Source organism: Henckelia pumila, chromosome 1, assembly GCF_033568475.1.
Source record: "Henckelia pumila isolate YLH828 chromosome 1, ASM3356847v2, whole genome shotgun sequence".
Taxonomy (NCBI): Eukaryota; Viridiplantae; Streptophyta; class Magnoliopsida; order Lamiales; family Gesneriaceae; genus Henckelia; species Henckelia pumila.
This window is the reverse complement of record NC_133120.1, coordinates 14519040-14544205: the sequence shown is the minus strand read 5'-3', so window position 1 is coordinate 14544205 and position 25166 is coordinate 14519040. Positions and strand designations below refer to the sequence as shown.

The 25166-nt window shown below is 37.1% G+C and overlaps 1 protein-coding gene across 1 annotated transcript; it reads right to left on the bottom strand.

Annotated features, from left to right (window-relative positions):
- Positions 1–10562: 10562 nt before the first annotated feature.
- LOC140859920 (uncharacterized) lies at positions 10563–12779 on the bottom strand. The gene is made up of 5 exons (XM_073262547.1): positions 12617–12779; positions 12227–12334; positions 11444–11760; positions 11102–11327; positions 10563–11008 (listed from the first exon to the last, which is right to left on the bottom strand). Exons 1-5 carry the CDS (start codon positions 12777–12779, stop codon positions 10563–10565), a joined length of 1260 nt encoding a protein of 419 aa, XP_073118648.1.
- Between the last annotated feature and the right edge of the window lie 12387 nt (positions 12780–25166).

Sequence of the window (25166 nt, the reverse complement as noted above, 5' to 3'; positions counted from 1 at the left end):
TGGGGCAGGATCAAGTCAGAAGAGGCATTGTTAGCTCCGAGAGAAAGTTGTAGCAGTGAGACTCGGTTTAGAAGTCGTGTCAGCATGCCTACCTAGTGTTGTTAGAACATGTTTAGATAACGAACTTTATTATTATGTTGTATTATCATGCAAGCTTTGCCGTATTGCTATCGTGGCATGTTCTATTTTGGAATAGTTGTTAAACTCTAGAACTTCATGTATTAATCGGAGGAACTGTATTTTTAATGTATGTGTTGATTTGGATTGCATTGGAATAGTTTTAGATGGAATTGCAAAGCATGTTTTCTGCTGTTCTGTTTCTGCTGTAGGGGGCGCCCGAGCTACAATTTTTAGCAGCCCGAGCGCACCCCACTCTGAGAACTCAGTAGCGCCTCTGTCCAGGGCGCGCTCGAGCGGCGGTTTTTGGCCGCCCGAGCGCGGCCCTCTTTAAAAAAAAAAATAATAATTTTTCCTTTGCTTTGCTTTTAGTTCTTAGATCTTGGATGCTTAATTATTGTTTACTCCTTAATTAGATGTTTAGAACCAAGGTCTCACACGTGCAATGGTCAAGCAGTCAAAAAAAAAAAAAACATCATCAAATCCTTCGCTACAATTCACTGGTTTAACATGAGTGCTTTAAAATATTCACGGTTCAACCTAAGGTTTCTCATGTCAAGTCAAGAGCAAAAAAAATTTTTTTTCACAAAAATCATAATTTCATATCATGATTGGCTCCCATTAATCATCCTACTCAACACAAATGCAAACAATGACTAAAACAAACTATATGCAAATAAACTAAATGATTACGAAAGCAACACAAACATAACAAACAATGCAATAAACTAGTCTACCCCCATACTTATCCAAAGCGTTGCCCTCAATGCTTCAAAAACAATGAACAGAATGCATGAACAAACACACAAATGCAAGATGAACAAAAACATAATGAAACACTCCCCTAGTTTATTCCTTGTCCTCTTCCTCCATCTGTAAAACTCCAACGACATCTTTTTAGCGGGGCCACATACTGCACATATAAAGGCAATGGGTAAGGCGGTGGATTAGCAAAAGATAATAAAAAAACAATAAAAAGTAAAGAAAAGAGAACACTGGGTTGCCTCTCAGTCAGCGCTAAAATTATAGTCTATAGCCCGACTATGCAGAAGCAGTCATCAAAGAGCGGCTGTCGCCCATAGTAAGAATCATACGACTCTACGTATGGGTCTTGATTTCCTACGCCCTCAAGCTTGGCGTGATATTGAAATTGAAAGTTCGTCACCCCAACAACACTCGACATGAACTGATATTCATCTTCATCATCAAAATTCACTTTTGGCTCATCATCGCATGCGAACTGTTGGGTAAAACTTGTGAAAATCCGTCAATTAACCATCTCCAAGTAACTCACAAGGTAAAATAAATAATTAAATAAACAAAAGGAAATTAATAATAAAAATAATTCTAGACTCAAGCAAATAATCTATCTTAATATTAACTAAACAGATCCCCGGCAAAGGCGCCAAAAACTTGACCGCTTATTTCGGTATTAAAAATAATTACTGGCAAGCGTACCAGGTCAAGTTATAGTAAGTGGACAATGAGTCAAAGTATCGATCCCACAGGGACTGTAGTCAATTTTTAATAATTAATTATTTTACTTAATCTAGACAAATTAATAAAACGAGTGCTAAGAATTAAATAAAAGTTTAATTACTAAAATAAAATAAGAATTAAAATATAAAAAGAATAAATTCAATTAAATAGAGACAACCAAGACATACGAAGGTACCAAACAAATCATGCAAACAAGTGGCAAATCCAGGATTCAGATTTAATCTTAAATCACGGCGAATTATCTTATCTTGTTTAACAGTCTATTTCTAGAACATGTTAAACCTATTCAAGTTATGACGGATTAATTTTCATAATTCTAATCAAACATGAATGCATTCAATATTTGTGATAATTCAGTTTTCACCTAAAATCGCATACTGAAACCGAATACTATTTCTAGTCGGTTTAACCATATGTCAATTATTGGAGTGATCGAAATCAATTTCTTCTCTGTCGACTTGGAATCAATTAACAAGCAAGTAAATAGTTGATCAGGTTATTCACAAGACATAATTTAAATCCAATAATCAATAATTTGAAGAAAGATCTAAAAATCCCAAATCAAAATCCACAGTTTAACAAAAATCTGTTCGGCCCAATCTCGCCGTCTTGGTTGAAGAAAAACTAATCAAATAACGAAAACAATATTCAACAAAAGTTTAATAATCTAAAGAAGAAGGGAAGAAAAACTCAAATGGAGCGTTCTTCAATCTCCAATCCTCCTAGCCGCCACCTCTCTGATGCGATTCGAACCCTTTAATCACGTTCTGAACTCTCTTATTTATATGTCTTTGAAAGCCCAAAAATAAAGCCCGAAAAGCTAAGAATTTTAATTTCCGAAATTTTATTTTTCTGATTTTGCGACATGAACGGACCCTAGATAAGGGTCCGTGCCCACCTCCGGGTGCCCTCGGCCTCAAATTATTTTTTTTCTCGCGACATGTCCGGACCCCGTTCCACCTCCGTGCATGGGTCCATTCATACATATGTGCCAGCGCGCAGTTTTCTTGAAAAAATCATATCTCAAGTTCTAGCCGTCGGATCGAGCCGAAATTTGGACAGCTTCTTCAAAACATCTTGAAATTGATTTTGAACAGTGTAGATCGTATTTGGTTCTATCTAACATAAAATATAATTTTTGTATCATGGCTGCTCCGTAATTCATTCTTCAAAAATTAATTTTCCTACAAAATTAACCCGGAGAGTGAAATGCACACACATGAAATAAATCACATAAAAACACATAAAAATAATATGAATGCACAAAAAATAGACATAAACCTATCACGAACTAATGCATACAAAATGTACTTATCACACACTCGAGACAGTTGGTTCTTGAGTTTTCCTTAAAATCACATACTTGCATCAATACTTGTTCTAGAATGTGGGACTTATATTTTGTTGTTTGAGCTTTTGTTATATAGATTAATGCTTTATGTTTTTCTTATGCATTCATCTTGAGCCAAATCTTTGATTTCAGCCGGCAGAACGACCCTTTTTGTTTAGACTTTTGGGGGCTATACTGCGAGTGGCCTGGGTTGTAGAAGTTCACCTAGTGTCAGCATAAGCCTTATAGTCGCACCAAATTCAAGGGGTATTAGATACATGACACCACATCGATTGGGATAGTCGGTGAGTTGTTACGTGATCTCATCCTCGGGATCCCAAAAGCATAGCAGCAATCCCTTGTTTATCAGAGTTGATATCCCGATTTTAAAGACATGAATTTCATTCATATTAACATAGAATATGTTGTTGTATTTCATGTTATTGAGATATTATTTGTCATTGCATGTTATTTTGCTTTTACTGGGAATATCATTCTCACCGGAGTTATCCGGATGTTTCTTTGTTTTGTATGTGTACTTGGCAACAGGTGGGGCATGATCGAGTCAGCGAAGACTTGGTTAGCATCAAGAGCGAGAGATAGAAATGTGACTCGGTTTAGAAGTTGAATCAGCATGTCAATCTAGTTTATTTTGAAGCATGTTTAGAACTCGAACTTAGTTGATGTTTGTAGTTTCTAATATTCAAATATTTTGGGTTGAATGTTGTCGTTGCATGTAATATGTACCTTGTTATGTATTGAATGTTTTGGACTTGAGTTTTGGTCAATTTCTGCTGTTTTTCTGCTCAGAGCTGTCATCGCTCGATCGGTAGAGATTTACCAATCAAGAGATGGACTTGTGGCCAAGTTTTTGTTTCTGCAAAAGCTTTCCCGCTCGATTGGTTGAATCTTACCGATCGAGCGGCGCTGGATTTATTCTGGGCAGTAAGTTTGCTATTTTTGCTCGCTCGATCGGTTGAGTTCTACCGATCGAGCGAGGCACTGTTTATTTTAAAAAAAATTATTTTATTGCTATTGATCTTGGACCTTGTATTCTTAATTATTATTTAATCCGAGATTAGATGTTTTAGAACCGAGGTCTCGCAGTTTAAAACTGAGAATAGTTTTGTTGTGAGATGAGATATGTTGATTTGATTCATAATGAAAAGTAATATTTTGACATAAATGATATTATTTTTTCCTTGGTCAAATTGAATATATAGGATATTTATCTCATAAAACTGTTCCACGAGCCTATCTCATAAGAGTTTTTGTGTAGTAGATATTTTGCTAAGGAATTCTTTTCCTTAATTATAAACTCCAAATATATATATATATATATATATATATATATATATATATATATATATATATATTTATCATCAATAATTAATTTTTTGAATTTTAAATTTCTCTTTTAACTTCGTATTTCGATCAATAATTACATTATTTTATGTCAAATTTAAGTCTTATAAAATAGAAGTTCAAATATGTTTATATTTGACTTATTAGCTAAAGCAATTGGATGCTATATTTGGAGACGGTGAAGTACTAAAATAATTAAATAGTCAAAACTCAAAAGTATTGCTTTTGGACTTTAGTAAAATTAATTATTTTATGCTTTTTAAAAAAGTTCAAAAGAGTACCGAGATACCAAAAAAATTATTTGAAAATTATATTTTTATAATAACTTCCTCAATGTACATATTGTTTAATTAAATTTCCTTTTTATTAGTACTTATATTGGTTTGATAAAAAATTAAAATAATTGATATTTATTTTGTTGTTTTTACTTTATTATTTCAATCAGTTTAGTTTTTTTTGTAAAAAATTGATTCACTATCCTTTTTAATTATTATGATATGATGCAAGTAAATCAATAATTTAAATATATCGAATTAATTATAAAAATTACTTAAACCTAATATTTTAGGTGCAAAACATATATTAATATAAAAGTTATAACTAGATCATAAAAATTCTTATGAAACCATCTCATGAGTCAATTTACTGAAATAAATTTTCGTCCCGAATTATTTTTATTGCAGATATAGATCGAGTCAATCATTCCCACATTATATAAATCCATCTAACTAAATGCTGTAGAATAAAATAAAACATGGTAGCTAAAACAGTAGACAATATTATAAGGATATATTTTAGAATAAGGGTGTGCTTGGTTCGTGTGATGAGATTAAATAAAGATAGATTATATCAATGATTATAAAAAAGATTGTGTTGTGGTGTGATAAATTATATTGTGTTTGATTTGGTGGGATTGTAACTATTTATTATTAAAAAATAAATGTTAATTACCTAAAGTACCCTTGACCGATTTTTAATATTACGGATGGCAACGGCAGCCCACCACCAGCTGTCCACACAATTCTTCTCATTATCTTTTAAACCCAGACCAAAATTAGGGAAAGAATCAGATTGAATGCCCATCACCGACTCAATCTCTCTCGTCAAATCGTTTCAAGGATTTATCCTCCGGTGCTCCAACAACAGCGTCCGGTGAGCAGCTGCTTCTTTTTTCTTAGCTTAGTAGCTGCTTCTTACCTCTGTCATCTGTGAATTAAATTAGGTTTTCCCAGAATCAACGTTTATTGTTGGATCCGTGTGATTTACGAGTGTATGTGTTGCTTTTATTTCTCATTCCTTTGTAAATATAGAACGTTTCTGTCTCATTTCCAGCTTGTCAATGTATTAGCATCGGATTCAACTGGAGCAAAAAATTGATTTCTACGGTCTTATCCATAGTTTTGAATATATGCAGGTAATACCCTTTTGCTTTTCCCTCGATAAGGATTTAATTGAATTTATTGCCCTCTCATACTTTATATTTTCTTTCATTATTTTTGCTTTAGCTTTTAATTTATTAAACATAGATAATCCCATCTAAATCGATGAGATCCAAAAACTTGATAAAATGATGATATTATATATAAATTTTACGGTCTTATCTATAGTTTTGAATATGTGCAGGTAATTTGTTTGGATTACTTAGTTTTTGAACGCAACATTATCTTGATTTTGTTACATGATTAATCATATCTATAGCATCAAAGCGATTTCTGAATTTACTTGCCAACAATGTAAATTACACGATTTAGAACTTTGAAAAATTAATAAATCATATAATGATGCAGCATTTTTCGTAGCCTCACATGTCAAACATTTGTAAGTACATATTTTTTGGGGTTTAACATGTATTCATAATTTTAACAACTATCATTAATCTTCTATTGATATGTTTCTAATTTGATTTTTATTTATTTATTTATTTATTGTATGAAGAACCTTGAACTGGTAGTTATAATTAAATAGAAGTCAATAGTATCAATTGGTGCTTACTAATTAGTACATGAGTTTTTTTGAAGCTCGTCATATCCTTTGTTGATTTAATTGTTATATGGACTCTTTTCCACCGAAATAATAGTTTTATTGTGTAAAATATTATTGTTCTCATTGTTGAATATTAATGTATATGATTTTAGATCTATCATATCCTAAATTCATTTTGACTGTATCAAATTAACCTTAATTTTATATTGCAGTTAATATGGACTCGTTAAATCCACCACAATGTGAGTGTGGGAATGGTTTGATGGTTTTACGACAAGCTGGACAGTTCTCTACACAACCTGGAAAATATTACTACATATTTTCTGCCTCTCTCAACCATCCAAAGAAATTTATCTGGCATGATGAATACCATCAACTCCAAGACGTATCCAATATCCAAGCAACAACAACTGGAAGTGCATCTGTAGGTGGACCAAGTACCAAATGTGTTAACAGAAAAGGAGTAAGCAATGAACCACGACAAGAAGATTCATCATTCAATGCTGAGACGACCACATCCACTTCTGAGCCCAGGTCACTCTTGCACTCCGACATACCCAAACCTGTCCGTCCAACTCCAACGTTCACCGTAGAGGAGATATGTTGTTGTTTTGGCATAATTTCCTCGATTTTGTGTGTCTTTCTTCTACTAATCTTGCTTATTGTTATCTTGTTCAAGTAATTACATAAGCTTATGACAATGCCATGTGTTAGACTAGTATGCTGCATTAGTTGTGCGTAGTGCATTTTTTCACCATGACACTTGCTTCTATGTTAACCTTTGTGATTTTTGGATGTGTCATGGTGGTGTCTTATGGTAATATATGTTTGAGGTGACGGTTATTTTGACTTTTTTGCTGTATTATGTATGCATTTATATTGTTCAACCACTTGGTTCTTATGACTTATTTAATATAATATAATAACTATTAGGATCAGAACTGGCTTTACTTGTCACTGTTTATGATTCACATCAGTCATTCTTTAATTTGATGTGAGAGAGACTGTAGTCTTTAAATTAATGTGGTAGTTGTGGAAGGTTCATGTGGTTGTAAATGCTCCATTTATTACTTCTACCTCAAAAAGTCCATATAAGGACTTGTGCATGAATGTTGTTGAACAAAGTGAATGTAAAACCACTTGTGTCGTGTTTATAAGTCATACTTCATCATTCCTTCAAGCTGCTGGCATGAGTAAGTCGAAGGACCAACCCTCTCATGATTCTGAGCTTTATTCTTGGTGTAACATGATGCCAAAAGAGTCCAAAAGAAATCTGGAGTATGTATACTTAACTTCAGATGATGAAGTTGAGGTTCTGGAAACACCATCTAAACGTAAGAATGCTATCATCAACATTGCAGCCAAAGATTCTGTACAATATGCTTTTCCTATAACTCCAGCAGAGTTCGGGGCAAACATCAGGAAAGAAGATGAAACTCTAAGCAAGCATCGACGTGATTCCAATGTCGACAAGGAGGTGGAGTGGAGTACAAACATGGGAATAGGAATTAAGATACATGCTTTCAACAAAGATGAGATTGAAAGCTCGCAATCTAGCTGTTCACCAATGAAAAAAAATGGATAAAGTATTTGAAGTGGTACGTAATTGTGTATGGGACCTCTCTTTTTTGATGCAGCTCACAATCTGCCTATGTTGTTAGTTTTTGCTAATGTTGATGTAATAGGGTTGGTTGGATTTTTAAGTTAGGCTTGTGTTATTGTGTTGTTTAAATCTTGTGAAACTATGGCTAAAATACTCCATTAATATGGAGTAGTATTGTAGTGTGATGTGTGTATTCCTGTTTTGTATCATTGTGGGCAATATAATGTATTGTGAGGTACATAATGTTTTATTACCATGTTTGTGAAATTGTCCTCCCCCAGTGGTGACCACTATCGAAGTAACTCAATTTTTTTCCTACTATATTTTCTATTTTAAAACCTCTCACATAATTTACATATATACACCATATTCCGACGTCATATTCGGAATAATATTTTTATAGCATCAAGTTTTCATATCACTTTACTACAAACACTAGCCGATGTTAACCATGCAACCAATTAAAACCATATAAACGCGAACTTTTCGATAGTTATTTCGAAACCGATAAAAAAACTTTGATTGATTGAAATGATAACAAGTTGATGCAAGTGCAAAAGTTATATTGTGCAACTACTGGAAAAGGAATCTGAACCTGAGTTGTATTTTTGGAGTTGGGGTTGGTTGTGGTAAATTGGAATCATGCCTGTCTTCCTTAGTATGTGGTTTCTTATTTTTTGTTGTATATACATATATATACATGTGAACTCAAATTCTGGACAAGCTAGCTAGGAAACACCCGTGTAATTTTTACAACTCTCACGGATCGGTATACTTATCTATTATGTATGTATATATATATATATATATGCCTTTTTATTTTATTTTTTAAAAAAATTATTGTTATTTCTACAAACACAAATATATATATATGTCCAGATATTAGTTTATAGGAAAAGGACTTCTACTTTTTGTTTACTGATGATTGGTTGCATTTCAAGTTTTAGCATGCTCACTCCTTAAAATATAGTTAACCTGCACACAAACTTTAAATTTCTGCCTATTCTTGTTTAATTTTCGACATGATGTCGGCGAGCAATTCATGTTGCCACAACCGCTATTTTTTTATATTACGGCAAAACAATAATATTAATTTCAGTGGTTAAAACACATTGAACATTAACTATATTAAGGTTCTCAAACAAATACCATATACAAAACATGTGTGTAACCACACACCACTTCATTGAGTTCAAACTCTCATTACACAGTACGTCAAGCATAGTGGATCTAAGTCTACATTATCATCTAGTTAACAACCAGATTCCATCATTGCAAGCACTAAAGCGAGTGATTACCTCAAAAACAAAACAATATTCACCAAATACTAACAAAAAGACTTTGTCAACATAAAACTATAGAAATCTGTTCTGCTACGCAGACAACACAAAAATTCAGATTGTGGCTAACCATTCCAACCCTAGTCGCCATCTAACAAGCATTTGATCAAACTTTTCCTCCCTTCCACACCTAGACGCTTGAATAGCGCCAAGTCGTCATGATTGTGAAACAAAAGTCGTGCAGCTCGCACTTGATCATCCGCCGATAATTCTGAAATCTACTGAATAGCTTCCAATACAACGTCTTGTGCATCTGATACCTTATCCTCGGGTGCCAAATTCTTCACCAAGTCTGCCATTGTGCTCTTTGTAATTTGAGCCAAGTTATTGATTGCTCCAACAAAAGAGTCATCAAGTTCATCTAGTTTCTTCCTTTTTTTTGTCTTAGAGGATGCACCTGGAAATGTTTTAGATGATGGAGTATGAGTATCGGTGATCGATTCAGCTGCGGTTTCTACAGGTGGACAAGTCAGAGTTTCGCAATTGAGCAAATTAGTTGGTGTGTCGCTGTCTAGTTTGAGGACATCTTGCAGCACATCTCTAAAATTATTGGTCGTCTCCCCAGCTGCCCGGTCATTACCAAATATCTCACACCAGTCGTTGTAATGCGTCCATTGTTTGTGTCTCATTGAACGTACACTGGCGTCACCATGCAATTAAACAGGAAACAATAATCAGTGTTATGATATTATCTGATCATATACCATGACCACAGTAATACCTTAATGAGTGCCTCCCATGTCTCATCTGTTGCCTCAATTGTCTTCTCAGAATCATTCCAACCAGTACCACTTTTGCTCAAAATAGTGACCAAAGTGCTATAAGTTTTCTTCCACACATGTACTTTCGAGTTGACATGGGGATTCCCGCGTAGATCACAACCTGGAAGTGCCTCCTTCAATGCACATTCCAACAAGTTTAAATATCCAGCTTTGAATTCATTTTCACTTTTCCATCCCTTAGCAATCACATCTTTCAACGAATGGATTAGAACTTCCTCCTCACGTGCGGTCCAACTTCTTCTACTTTTCTCTCCCTTCTTTGACTTCCCCATAAAACTTGCAGAAGTTGCGCTTCTTTCCATGACATGTAAGACTTGTCGATACTATATCTGCACTCATCATAAAGAAAACAAGAGAATAATGTTACCATAACCCACTGTCATTAATTGGATATGAAATGAAATTTGATTTACATGGAATAAAGTAGTTAAAGAGAGCATTCACATCAAATGTCTAGTACGAGGAAAAGTGTCAAATACAGAAAGCAAGGAAACAAATGTGAGCGTAAAGAAATGAAAATGTTTAATACAAAGAAAGCCTATTTAATGGTCAGTGTTCCACATGTTCATTGCAAACTCATCTCTCCTAGAATCCCATATGCCAGACGACTCAAAACTACTTATAAAATCAATTTCCTGGTTCTCCTCTGGGCTGGCCACACTATCTTCTTCTATGTCTTCAACTGGATCTTCTGGCATTTGGGTCCTAATAAAATTATGAAGTAGGATACACCCTAGTATGATCCTGTTTTGGACTGCTATTGGGTAAAAAGAGGGACTTCGAAGGATTGCCCATCTCTTTTTAAGCAATCCAAAGGCTCGTTCGATGACGTTTCGAGCTCGAGAGTGCCTCCAATTGAATAAATCTTTGTAATTTTCAGGACCTGTAGCACGGTTGCCCCAAGAATCCCTATGGTACCTTACTTTGCGATAAGGAGTTAAGAAACCTTCAATATTTTCATATCCATTGTCGCATATGTAATAACAACCTGAAAAATATACATATAATTTATTATTCACAATATGGTGATGCAAATGTGGACTACAGACAATGAAAATAAATGACTTAACAATAATCAAACCTCTGGGAACCCTGAAAGAGTCGTCTCGAGTCAATGCATCTCTTAATGCGCGTGCATCTGCGGCTGATCCCTCCCACCCAGTCAAAGCATATATGAAGTTCATTTCTCGATCACATACAGCCAGTACGTTAACCGCAATAGTGCCCTTTCTAGTTCTGTATCTCGCCATATCTCGAGCAGGGACATGTACTGAGATATGTGTTCCATCTAACGCTCCCAAACAGCCCTGCTAATGCTCATATAAGTATGTCAATTAATTATGATGAAGAAATAATAAATTAAAAAAAAATTATGTGAAGAAGAACATCAATTATGTTTAATGTACAAATAAAATTATAATACCTTGAACCATTTCCAATTCTCATTTGTGCAACTCTCGTCAACAGGGGCAGGTTTAACTAGAAGTAACAGATGTAACTTCAAAAGTGCTCGCATTACTTCATGGAAATGTGCGCTAATAGTCTGTCCACTACGAATGTAGTCATGTCCAGTGACACGATTCTTTTTATGATGAGCCAGAGTTGACAAGAACATAGCTACTTTCTCTTCTACCCGTACATATCTCGATTCAACTAGCCCTCCTATGTTGGTTAATAGATAACACAATCGTCCGAATGCATTGCGGTTCATTCGTAAGTTAACCACAGATTGAACATCACCTGCATCAATTATCCTATGTAGGTGGTTGAGTTGGGCATTTATTCTCCCAGTCAAGGTGTATGTTGAAGTTGCTCTACGAGGATAGCGTCGCCGCCTCTCAAGTAATCTCAAACGTTGTCGGGTTAAAATAATTACCATAAAAAAATTTCGACATAACATTTCACAGACCATGAGAATGAGGATAATGTTTGTACGTTTTCTGTTCATCTCTCTAAATAAGCAAATTAAAGTAAGCTAATATTTTAGGAATTAGTGAATAATGAAAACTTACTTTCTTCTTGATTACAACTGTTAAAACCAAAGGAAATTATACAAATCAATCACAATAATGATACAATGAAGTGCAAATTGAAATGTTTACAATCGAATATTGACTGACAACTTAATTTGATGATTATTATAAAAAGATTGTTTGAAATATATTTACATATACATGAAGTTAAGTACTCATTACTATGTACTAACCACTTGAGAACTCAGTAACATTCACGGAGGGTTTTAGAACACCACAATGTTTCATATCCATCTTGAACATTAAGTTGGACGGTATATTTGGATGTATAAGGCCACAACCTTTCATAACCCACGAAAATCTCATATAATGTAAAAATTAGCAGGAATCAAGAACAGATGAAAATACCATTTCAATAACCTCACGCATAAAATAAAAATCATCGTTCCAAAAAATGTCAGCTGCTCAAGACCATCGAGTTCATAAAAATTAGGGATAAAAGAAAAAATCACCGTAATTTTTTCGAGCTTAGAAAAACGGTCATTTGGCAACCTAAAACACTCGATTACTTTATGAAGAAATCAATCCAGATGGTTTAGTAGAAGACCATGTACTCGACTTACCTAAGCAAGGTGAAGAAACCGAACCAGATCTGTAGTAGGAGAGTTCGTAATCCTCGTTAATCGCCAGCAAAAAACTTCTTCTTGGTTGTGTTTTGTCGGTGTGCGAATTAAGAATAATAGGTAGGGAAAGGGACAAATCGGTAAAAACACTCTTCTTTCCCATCTACTGTAGCAAATAGGATTCATAATACAAGCTCTCACGTGGGTTACTTTCTCCTCCTTTTTCCCACTGACACGAAAAAATATCCCGGGCCCATGGTTATCCTAACATATTCAAAAACCGAGTCAAACAAAGGATATTATCATTATCCTTGCCTTATCCTTGCCTTATCCTGCATACCAAACACAGCCTAAAAGTAAAGTTGGAAGATTGAAGAAGAGATTTATATTTAATAATTTTTTTTTTTAAAACGATCTCATATATTTATATCTATGCATATGACTGGTACTGAACTCGTATATATCGGTAGTAAAAGTAATATTTTTGATATAAAATAAAAAATTTTCATTAATTGAGTCGAGTTGGATATTTTTTTTTCCAAATTGATCTATTGACTATTTCATAATAGTTTTTGTTTAAATAATAAAAATAAAAAATCACATTATTTTGGATCTAGAAAAGTTGATTCACTGGTAGGCCTCTTTAGATATGGTGAATCAGCATAGTTTTTATTTTTAGAAATACAAAATATATAATTTATTATGTTTTGAATAATAGAAAAAAGAAAAATCGATATTTCGATGTCTGTAGCTGTCTGCAATGGAGGACGCGAGGGAGATAACGACTAACTACAGTTATCCAGAAATGTTAATAGTTGTATCAAAATTTGTAAGGGAATTGGGGTTGCACATAAACAGTTTGAGGTGTTGTCACAAGGTGCTGACAACACCTTCAATAACACCTTGAGCAATACGCATCGAAAAATAATTAAAACATTAATAAAATATACTAGCAACCAAATAAACATACTCAAGAATAATTATGCAAGAGTATAAAATACTCTTGTAGTGCCTCAAGGCAAAACTTTCACTAGAAAAACAACCAAAAAGTTTTACAAACCCTAAAACTAGTGATTATTGTAAAAACATTTTTCTCAACAAGAATTGAAAAAATAAACCATAAAAACAACTCCTAAAAATTTTATGCAATATAAAATAAATAAACAAAGCAAGGAGTTGGCCCTAGATGCCAAAACACGATGAGAGAAACAACACTTTTGATCGCCAATCTTCATGTAGTGACTTTGCATTGAATCACCTACTAACTGGCAACTAATAGCATGCATTAAACTTAATAAAGCAAAAATGCTTAACATAGTAAAACGTGCGGAAACATAATCCATAATTTACATATCAGCTTAGTAAAATATTTCCAGACTTAATACTGTAGTGATACAACCATATTGAAAAGCTTAAAGTAAACTGTCTAAAACATTTATACAGCTAAACAAATCCTGCTGCATAAAATCCCCTGAAAAGCTCTGGCTCCCTAGTCCTGCCTCGAGCTACCGGCTCCATCCATCCTGCGACCTGCCCCATGGAATAGGGTGTCCAAGATAATAACCAACACGTGAGCGCTAACGCCCAGTACATAAACATGAGTAAACGTATATATATGATGCATGCAACTTGATGACTGGAAAGGGTCATCTGAAAAGTCATGCTCAGTACCGGCGCCACATGAGTGCTGCCACCGCACGGATCAACCTCTGGGTGCAACCACACTCGTCTAGTACACTAGAGCAGTTTGGCATACATGTCCCCGCTGTCGCGGTACTCTCAGTGACTGACTATCGAGTATAGAGCTGAGCGGCTCTATAATCAGATATATCAAGGTATAGGCTCAACATGTATGTGCACATAATATATGAATATAGAAAGTGATAAAACATACATCATGCCACATAATAATGCCAAATAAATGCAACATATAAACATGTATACTCGCTAGCAATCTCAGTCAATGTGTACGTACCTCTAGGCTAGTTCATGTCTAGTAGGACCCCAGGTTCCAAGCCTATATTCAATGTTCACCGTATCACTACACAAGTTCTATAAGCCTTAACTAAGCTAATAAATACTCCTAAAACTTAAATAGATTCCCGCACCATACCATCGTCCGTAGTAAGCCCTTTGGAGTCGCTAGTCCTGGATGACTATAACCACGTCTTGGTTATTCCAGAACCTCTATAATAACCGATAGGGCCCTCAAGTGTATATCTCACACTTATATAACTGAAGAAGGAAACTCGTGAATTCGTATCAAATTATGACTCCAAAGAGCCCTATTTATAGCCAAAAATCCGTCGGAGTTCGGACCCTTCGAACTGGGTTCGGGCCCTCTAAACCTGCATGTTCGACACTTGTCGAAAATAGTGGATTAGTCATCTAGCATTGCTGTCTGAGAGAGTTCGGAGCCTCCAAACTGGGTTCGGAGCGTCTGATCCTGACTAGTTCGGAGCCTCCTAAGAGCTGGGTTCGAAGCCTCCGAAGTGCTAAGTTCGGATCCTCTGAACTGGGTTCGAATGGTCCGAACTTGGTATCTTTGTTCGGATGGTCTGAACTTATTTCGGTGCCTCCGAACTTTCTGAGACCCCCGGACCCTTCCTTTCATTTTCGGACGTCTCGGAGCTGATATTCCACTTATTTTCACAAAATAAGGAATCCTTAATCATGTTTTGTCATTTTTAAAATTATATGCCATATCATAGCATGTAAAGTGGAACTTGACTACTACCATTACATGTAGCGATCCATATGGTAATTTTGAAGTCCAATTTAAGCCCTTGAATTGGTTAATTACTAACCCTTAATCATGATTAATATATTATTATCTTAAAATGGGTTCTGTGTTACTACATTCTCCCCACCTTTAGATATTTTGTCCGCGAAATAAAATCTAAAGACAAATCAAGAAACAATATGAAACATCAAACCATGTTTTATTACAACAACTGTAATTACATCTTTACATGGTAATAAAAAGTACAAAGCAAACAACTCAGGATATTCTGCTCGCATATGAATTTTGGTTTTCCAAGTTGCTTCTTCAACGCCTCGGCGCTGCCACTGTACCATCACAAGTGGTATAGTCTTGTTCCGAAGAACTTTCTCCTTCCTGTTTAGGATACGGAGTGGTCGTTCAACATACGACAGATCTGGCTCTAGCTGAACATCAGTAGGCTGGATAATATGAGATTCTTCAGCTATGTACTGTCGAAGTAACGACACATGAAAAACATCATGCATACTGGAAAGATATGGCGCTAACGCCAAACGCTAAGCAACATCTCCGATCTTTTCCAGTATCTGGAAAGGCCCAATGAAACGAGGTGACAACTTGTCTTTCACACAAACTTGTCTTTCACATCGAATCTCATCACCTTCCTGAAAAGTGATACTCGCAAAAAGATGTACTCACCAGGCTCAAACTGTAAAGGCCTACGGTGAATATTCGCATAACTGGCTTGCCGAACTTGAGCAGCTTTGATCCTCCGCTTAATCAAATCTACCTTGTCTACAATCTATTGCACCAACTCAATACTCTCGACTTATCGTTCTCCTATCTCATCTCAGAATAACGGAGTACGAAATCGTCGACCATATAATGCCTCGAAAGGTGTCATATCAATACTACGATGATAACTGTTATTGTAGGCAAATTCGATCAAAGGTAACTGATCCTGCAAAGACAAACCAAAATCCATGATAGAAGAACGTAGCATATCCTCCAACGTATGAATCATGCGTTCCGGCTGTCAATCAGTCTCCGGATGATATGCAGTGCTCAAACTCAGAGTGGTACCCAACTCTTGCTGAAAACTACCCCAAAAACGTGAGGTAAACCGCGGGTCTCTATCACTGATTATTCTCACTGGAATCCCATGCAATCGCACTATATCCTGGATGTATAAATGTGTCATGCGATCATAAGAATACTTCCGGATATAAGGAATAAAATGTGCTGATTTCGTCAAACGGTCAACAATGACCCAAATAGCATCACACTGATGTGAAGTCATAGGCAAGTGGGTGACAAAATCCACAGTCACATGCCCCCACTTCCATTTGGGAATCTCAAGATTCTGCAGTAATCCACCTGGTCGTCGGTGTTCAGCCTTGAACTGTTGACAAACCAAACATTGAGAAACAAATTGATATACACTTTGCTTCATCCCATTCCACCAGAATCTAGTTCACAAATCCTTATAAATTTTCATGCTTCCAGGATGAACTGACAATCGACTTCTGTGAGCTTGAGAAAGAATATCATTCCTGAGCTCCGCCACATCAGGTACAACTACTCGATTCGATAAGCACAATAAACCATCTGCCTGATAATGAAATTCATATGTATTAACTCTATTGGCTAGAAGTGCCAAAATGCCGAGTCTTAACATCAGATATCTGAGCGTCTCTAATCTGAAAATACAAAGCCGGATCAGATAATATAGTATACAAACGAATCTCATTTCTTCCTTTTCTTGTGCTTGAGCGTAAAACTCAATGAACAACATTCCTGAATAATATGAGATAAATCACTAGTCTGAAGTGCAGAAAGTCTCAACTGCCGACTCAAGGCATCAACAGTAAGATTAGCAGAACCTGGATGATACTTGATCTCGCAGTCATAATCTTTCAGTAAATCCATCCAGCATCTCTGTCTCATATTCAACTCCGCCTGAGTGAATAAATATTTCAGACTCTTGTGATCCGTAAATATCTCAAATTTCTTGCCATAAAGATAATGCCTCCAGATCTTGAGTGCAAATACAATGGCGGCTAACTCGAGATCATGCACTGGATAATTATTCTCATGCAACTTCAACTGTCGAGAAGCATAGACAATAACATGTCCATGCTGTGTCAGAACACATCTTAACCCCTGACCAGAGGCATCAGTATAAACAACAAAACCTCTTGATCTAGAAGGTAGAGCTAGCACAGTTGCAGTAGTAAGACGTCTACGCAACTCGTAAAATGAATCCTCACAATCCGAGGACCATATGAAGGCAACATCTTTCCGTATAAGCTGTGTCAAAGGTTTGGTCAACTGTGCAAAATTCTAGATGAACCGACGGTAATAACCAGCTAGACCCAAGAAATTTCGAATCTCAGCAACCGTCATCGGACGAGACCAGTTTAGCACTGCCTCAATCTTACTAGGATTAACAGATATTCCTTCACTAGAAATCACATGACCGAGAAACACTACCCGATCAAGCCAAAATTCACACTTGCTCAATTTTGCATATAGTTGCTTATCTCATAACCTCTGCAAAACAATTCTCAAATGTTGTGCATGCTCATTCTTGTCATGAGAATAGACAAGAATATCATCAATGAAGACAATGACAAATCTATCCAGATATTCTCGAAACACTTGATTCATCAGATTCATAAAGACTACTAGTGCATTCGTCAAACCAAATGGCATCACCAGAAATTCATAATGCCCATATCTGGTCCTAAAAGCAGTCGTAGAAATATATGAGTCTCGTACCCGCATCTGGTGGTATCCAAATCTCAGACCTATCTTAGAGTAGACAGAATTACCCTGTAATTGATCGAACAGATCATCAATCCGCGGCAAAGGATACTTATTCTTGATGGTGACACGATTCAGATGCCTGTAATTAATACATAATCACATCGATCCATCCTTTTTCTTGACAAATAAAACAGGTGCTCCCCACGGAAAAATACTCGGACGAATATATCCCTTATCAAGCAGATCCTGCAACTGCTGTTTCAATTCCCTCATCTCTGACGGTGCAAGACGATACGGTGCTCGGGATATAGGCATAGTTCCTGGTACTAGATCAATACCAAATTCAACCCCTTGAACCGGAGGAAAATCAGGAATCTCATCAGGGAATACATCAGGAAACTGGCTGAAAACCAGTGACTGATCAATACCGGTACTACTCATGGACATATCAACTGCATTGATGAGGTAGCCCTCCCCACCTGAGTCTAAGACATGACATTCCTTCAGAGCCGATACAAGTGGCATCGAAGGTCGTACACCCTCACCATAAAAGTACCAGCTCTCACCCTCATCAGGATGAAACTGTACCAGACGCTGATAACAATCCACAGTAGCGTGATACAAAGTCAGCATATCTATTCCCAAAATATAGTCAAAATTTGTCATCGCTAAAATCATCGAATTAGCCGATAACACATGACCATCAAACTCTAGAAGACAACCCATCACTAGACTCTAAGTTATTACCTCCTGCTCCAACGGAGTAGATACAACTAAATCCATATCTAATTATACATAAGGTAATCTATGTCTCTTAACAAAGCGACTAGAAATAAAGAAATGCGATGCTCCAGTCAATTAAAATAAGTGCAGGAATACCACATAGAAAAAAGGTACCTACCAACATGCGATCGCTTCCCTCAGTAGCCTGCTCCTGAGACAGAGCAAATACCTGCCCTTGAGTCTGTGGACGGTAACCAGAAGAACTGTAACGCCCCGATTTTATCTTAATTGTCTTTATTTGAGATAATCGGAGATTGCAGAGTTCAAGAGCCGACATGATTTTGATCAGGATCCTTTTTGCAAATTTTGGATTTTTCAGGGACTAAAATGCAAATTTGGGATTTGTTAGATATTTATAGCTCCTTTGACTATTAATTTCACTCCATAACCTTCCTCTTCACGCCTCCCTCCTCCATTGTTAAAGAAATCGATTCTTCAAGCTTTTAGATTTCTCCCCGAGCTCGATCCGTCCGTTGGAAATTATTTCTGAAGGCAGATTAGCGATCACGGCTGCGAGAGCTTTGTTCTATCGTAAGTTTTTCTACGATCAGGTTTATTCTATTTTTCGGATGTTGTTAGAATCATTCAAGATTCAAGTATGTTGTTCTTGACAGAGTTATGATCGTTTATTATCTGTCGGTTTTGAAATAGAGCGACGTTCGGAATTGTTATGAATTTTTGAAGGGATTTTTGAAAGTTGAGTTTTATGATTTGTTAGAATTGGATTGTTATGGTGGAATGTTTGTTGAATTGAGTCCATTGGATTGATATTAGTCTATCTGCATTTCCGGTTTGATCAGATTGTAGCCATTATGCCGCCGGTTTGAGTTTTGGATTGTAAATCGATTTGAATTGTTTGAGCCAAGCCTTCGATTGAGTTGTATGTTAATCTCGAGCCTTATTACTTCTTGTACAGATTTATTTGAGGCTAGTGGTGTTGCGAGATTTGCAGCCTTGTGCAACTTGGAGATTGGAGCCGGTATAGTATCGATTTCTTATTATCGATTGAGGTCGTTTGATTGAATCTTGTTTGAGGAATCGTTGTTGTTTCCAGGTTGGAGCATCGATGTTGTTGATAAGAGGTATAAGATGACTTAGACTGGAATGGAACGTGTGGCTCGAATCCGACTTGATTCGAGTGTTCCGGAAAAATCACATACTGGCATGTTATTTGATTATTTGAGTTATTTGAGTTATGTTTTGCATTGCATTCATATTGAGCTAATAATCCTTGATTTGAGCAGCGGGCAGGACGCCCCTTTTATGATAGACTTTTTGGGGATTATATTGTGAGTGGCCTGGGTGTAGCCGTTTCAGCTATTGCTAGCATACTCCTTATAGTCGCACCAAAGTCTAGAGGATGGAGATACGTAGCACCACATCGATCGGGAGAGTCGGTGAGTTGTTTACGTGATCTCGTCCTCGGGATCCCAAAAGCAAAAGCAGCAACTCTTTTGATTATCCGACTTGATAATCCCAGATTTTAAAGACATGCATTGCATTGTATGCATTTGAATTGAGTTTAGATATGAATTTGGAATTGATTGTCTTGTATATATATCATGTGTTGATATATTAATTGATATGCATGTTTGTCTCTTTTACTGGGAATTGTATTCTCACCGATTTATCCGGCTGTTGTTTTGTTTTGTATGTGTACTTGGCAACAGGTGGGGCAGGAACAAGTCAAAAGAGGCATGGTTAGCTTCGAGACCAAGAAGTAGAAGTGGGACTCGGTTTAGAAGTCGAATCAGCATGCCAATCTAGTTTATGTTTCATAGCATGTTTAGTTTCGAACTCGTTGTTTTGTCGTATCAAATATGCTAGTATCGTGGATTGCAGGTGGTTGTCATATGTATTATGAACCATGTATGTTTTAATGTTGTTTTGGTGCTCGCTCGAGCAAGCGTTCTTTAGTGTGCGAGCCAGAGCGTTGCTCACTCGAGCGAGGGTGCCTTTTCGCTCGAGCGAGCTTTTTATTGATTGTCGGACAAAAACTTTCTCGCTCGAGCGAGCGTGCCTTGCCGCTCGAGCGAGGCCTTTTTAAAAAAAAAAAATTTATTTGTGTTTGTTGCTTTACTTTCAAGTCTTGGATCTTGTATGCTTATTGTTGTTCAATCCGAGTTTAGTAGATGTTTAGAACTGAGGTACCACATTAAGTGGTATCAGAGCGATAAGATTTTTGGACTGAATTTAGAAGTGAGCGGGGTAGATCGAGTCCGCATGAATTGATTCTCGCATGTGATTGAGTTATTTAAATTGATTTATTTAAATACCATGCGAGCATGCTTTATTGTTGAGAATTATTTGAGTTACATGATTTTGTGATTTGAATTATAAAGCATGAATTATTTGAGATATGAACTGTATTTCACCTGTATCCGGAATTCTGAGAAGTTGCAAGGGCACCGAATTGCAGCGATTGAGATATCTTGTGTCCTAACCTTTGATTATCAGATGGGTCCTCGACGAGTTATTAATAGGAATCCACCGCCAATTATTCCTACAACTGAGCAAGCTAGTACTGAAACGGTTGAGATGGATGCTACAGCGACACCTATGGAAACCTTGCTGAAGAGGTTTCAGTCGTTCAATCCGCCGTTGTTGATGGGTATAGAAAATCCAGTTGACTGTGAGAGTTGGTTGGATGATATCGATCAGTTGTTCGATTCCATCGATTACACAGATGACCGTCGAATCAGGTTAGTCATTCATCAGCTTCGTGGGGTTGCTAAGTGCTGGTGGATCATGATGAAGAAAGCAATGGAGAATAGAGGTACGGAAGTTACTTAATCTGAATTTTTAAAGCGGTTTTTCCCTATCTCGTACCGTAAGGATAAGGTAGCTGAGTTTGCCAATCTAAGGAAAGGGAATCTGAATATTGAAGAGTACGTAGCCAAGTTTGATAGTCTGTTGCGTTTTGCACCGCTAATTGCCGGTGATGAGGAAGTTAAAGCCGACCATTTCATTAATGGCTTGAACCCTAACATCTTCACAATGGTAAACACTGCTAGGCCAGATAATTTTGCGGATGCCATGAATCACGCAAAAGGAGCTGAAGCAGGTTTGTGGAGACAGAGAGGAGGCCAGTTTGTGCCGCAGCAACGGCAAGGACTGTTTCAGGCACAACCTTAACAATACCAGAACCAACCATCTCAGTTTCAGAATCAACCACCGAACTCTGAAGGTGGTAGCAGTGGAGGTAATAAGAAGGATTACTATCATTTAAAAGGGAAGCAGTTTAAGAAGCACGGAACCAGTTCTTCGAGCTCTAGTGGTTCGAGGCTGTATGGATCGGGACAGAATTTGGGACTGTCAGGAATGTCTTGTGAAAATTGTAGAGGTCGTCACTCCAGTGATCAATGTAGAGGTATCTTTGGAAACTGCTATATTTGTAACCAGACGGGACACTTTGCCAGAGCATGTCCTCAGCGTGTCCCTGAGCAAGCTCAGAGTGGAAGTTTCTCAAGACAGACAGCTCAATCTCAGCAGCGAGCACCTACTGTCCACTCTTTTCAACCTCAGCAGAACAATAGACAGGAAGGTAATCAGGATGCAAGACAGCCTCTCAGACAGCATGTAGTGGCCCATATCCAGAATTAATGATAATGAGTAATTATCGTGTGATCATGTTAGATTTAGTAAAATGTGATTAAGGAGACTTCTAAATGGATTAACGGAGCCCGGAAATAGACCCAAAATGATCAGAAATGGTCCGAAGGGTCAGACAGATCAGAAGCTCCGAAGTTAGGATCGGATGCTCCGAAGGTGATCGGAAGCTCCGATGAACGATCGGAAGCTCCGATCGAATTACGTCATCCATGACATGTGGTTGATCGGAAGCTCCGAACAGGATCGGAAGCTCCGATCACCCCTATCTGAAGTCAACCAGTGAGATTTTAACATGTGGCAGATGAGGATGTTCGGAAGCTCCGATGGCAGGATCGGACGTTCCGATCAAGGATCGGAAGTTCCGATCGAGGATCGGAGGTTCCGATCGATGCCTATAAATATAAGGTCCGAGGCATTCATTTCTTACCAATTCCGAATTCTCTCCTTCGCCCTCGTGGTCCTATTTTAGGGCTTTGGGTACTCTTATTCTAGAGTTGGAGTAAGATATTTGTTTTAGTATAGTCAAACAGTATTTGACATAGTAGCGGAGCAGTGCTCGTGTTGTAGAGCCGTGTTCGAGGCTGTGGATTCGCAGCAGGGGAGTGCCCTATGAAAGAGTAGGTGCCCGGTGAGCCAACTTGTGGCTAAGGGCTTTGATGACTCTTTGTATAAACAATCTTTTGTTTAATATAATTTACACTTTTATTAATGGCAATGACTTTATCTTTCTTCATATTGTTATATTGCGATATACTATTGTTGTTTTGATAAAGACCTTGAATATACTATAGTGTATGTAAGATGTGGTAGAACATGGGGATGTCTATCATGAAACACATCTTATAGTCACTGTATATTCTAAACTGTTCCTAGTCGATTGAGCCGTCCGATAATAAGGATAAGGATCGCTCGAGTTTGAGACTAGCATTTGCGATGCAGAGTACCACGTTTCATTGGTAAGGAACATAGAGATGTTCGAAGCATGCAAATGGATATTCATACGATGAATGATCGAACTACCCTATCCGGACTTTCCAAGTGGTTATCACTTATCGAGTGGATAAAGTCCGCGGTTTTGGTTGTACACCATTAGTCCTTACTACTTGAAACATCATTGAGACTCTATATGCTAGTACTGTGTTTTGACTCGTTTACCAACTCTATTGGGGTAATCAGGTGTCGGGATTGGGTACAGTTACAACACATATATGAGTCGATGCTTTGTTGTCAAGGATTCACCACATACTTGCGAGTGTGGATATCCTATGCGATCTGAGGAGATATTAGTGTGACGAATCTCTGGCCAGAGTACATGATGTGGTTTAAGAAATGGTTTCTTAGTAGCACATGCGATGTCACTATTTGATCTTCAAGATGTATTGCATAGTTATCGAATCTCGAACGACTCTCGATATACCAATGGTTGTTGATTCGATCGGGATATATGGATGAAGGGACCGTACTGTACGCTAACCAAAATCTATTGGTTCTTGCAGGCACTATCAGTGATACCTAGGGAATCATGGGGCGATGTTGCTAGACACTCTTACCATGATTCAATGGGCAAGTCGGAAATTGTTGTTCCGAGTCACAAGGAGTTGTGAGCCCACGGCTAGCTGTATCCCTGAACCATTGAGGGTCACACAGAGTAATGGATTTTTAATTCCCGTTGAGATAGTTAAATTTAAAGAGTTAAATTTAATGAACAAAGAAGTTGGACTTCTTAATTAAGAGTAGAGGAGTAAGATTTCCTAAAATGACATAGGGATGGGAATTTTTGGAAATCACTGAATTCGGATTCAGAAAAATTTATCTTGACTTTAAAAGGTGCAGAAATGGTTTCTGTGCACATTGGTGAAATCGGTTTATCAATCGGAGTCATGATAAATTTTATATTAATTTCTGAACATGCGGGCTTTGCTTGTCGGGCTTGATCTTATGACTAATGGGCCCTAAGCTGTTAGCGGCCTACATTATAAATAAGTTATTGCAGTACAGAAATTACACACAACAGGTCACAAATTTTCGAAAAAACCCTAGTATTTTTCTCTGAAGTGGCCGCCCCCTTTTCCCCTCTGCTCGGTAAAATCCAGTCTGTGAATTTTGAATTACAGTCTGGTTTAACGGATCAAATTCGTTAATTCTCTTCGTAGAAACTTCTGATAGATTTTCTAGTGCAATCTATCAGAGGGATTAATTATCCGTTCGTGGACCTGATTGAAGAACAGTTCGTCCATCAGTTCCAGGGATATACAACAAGAGTAGAGCAATCTGTTGGTGTCTATAATCTCGATTCGAGATTGAAGGTAAAAATTTATAATTGTTATTTAATTTTTACACACACAATTTAATCGTAAGGTTTTGATACCCATTACGGAATCGTTCCATATAAAAATTTTAAACTTCCGCTGCACCGAGTATCAATTCTGATTGATCTGATCGCCGTGTTCATCCATAGTGGTATCAAAGCCAGGTTGCTCAGATCAAGCGATTAAATTAATCGATTGTACAAAAAATTTTAAGCCTCGGTTTTTGAAACAAAATAAATATTTTAAAAAAAATAAAAATATTTTTTTTCGGGCAAAAAGCGGGCAGCGATGGTCGCTGCCCAGCGCAGCGCTAGGCGCTGCGCAGGGCGGCGCACGGCGCTGCCCATGGGCAGCG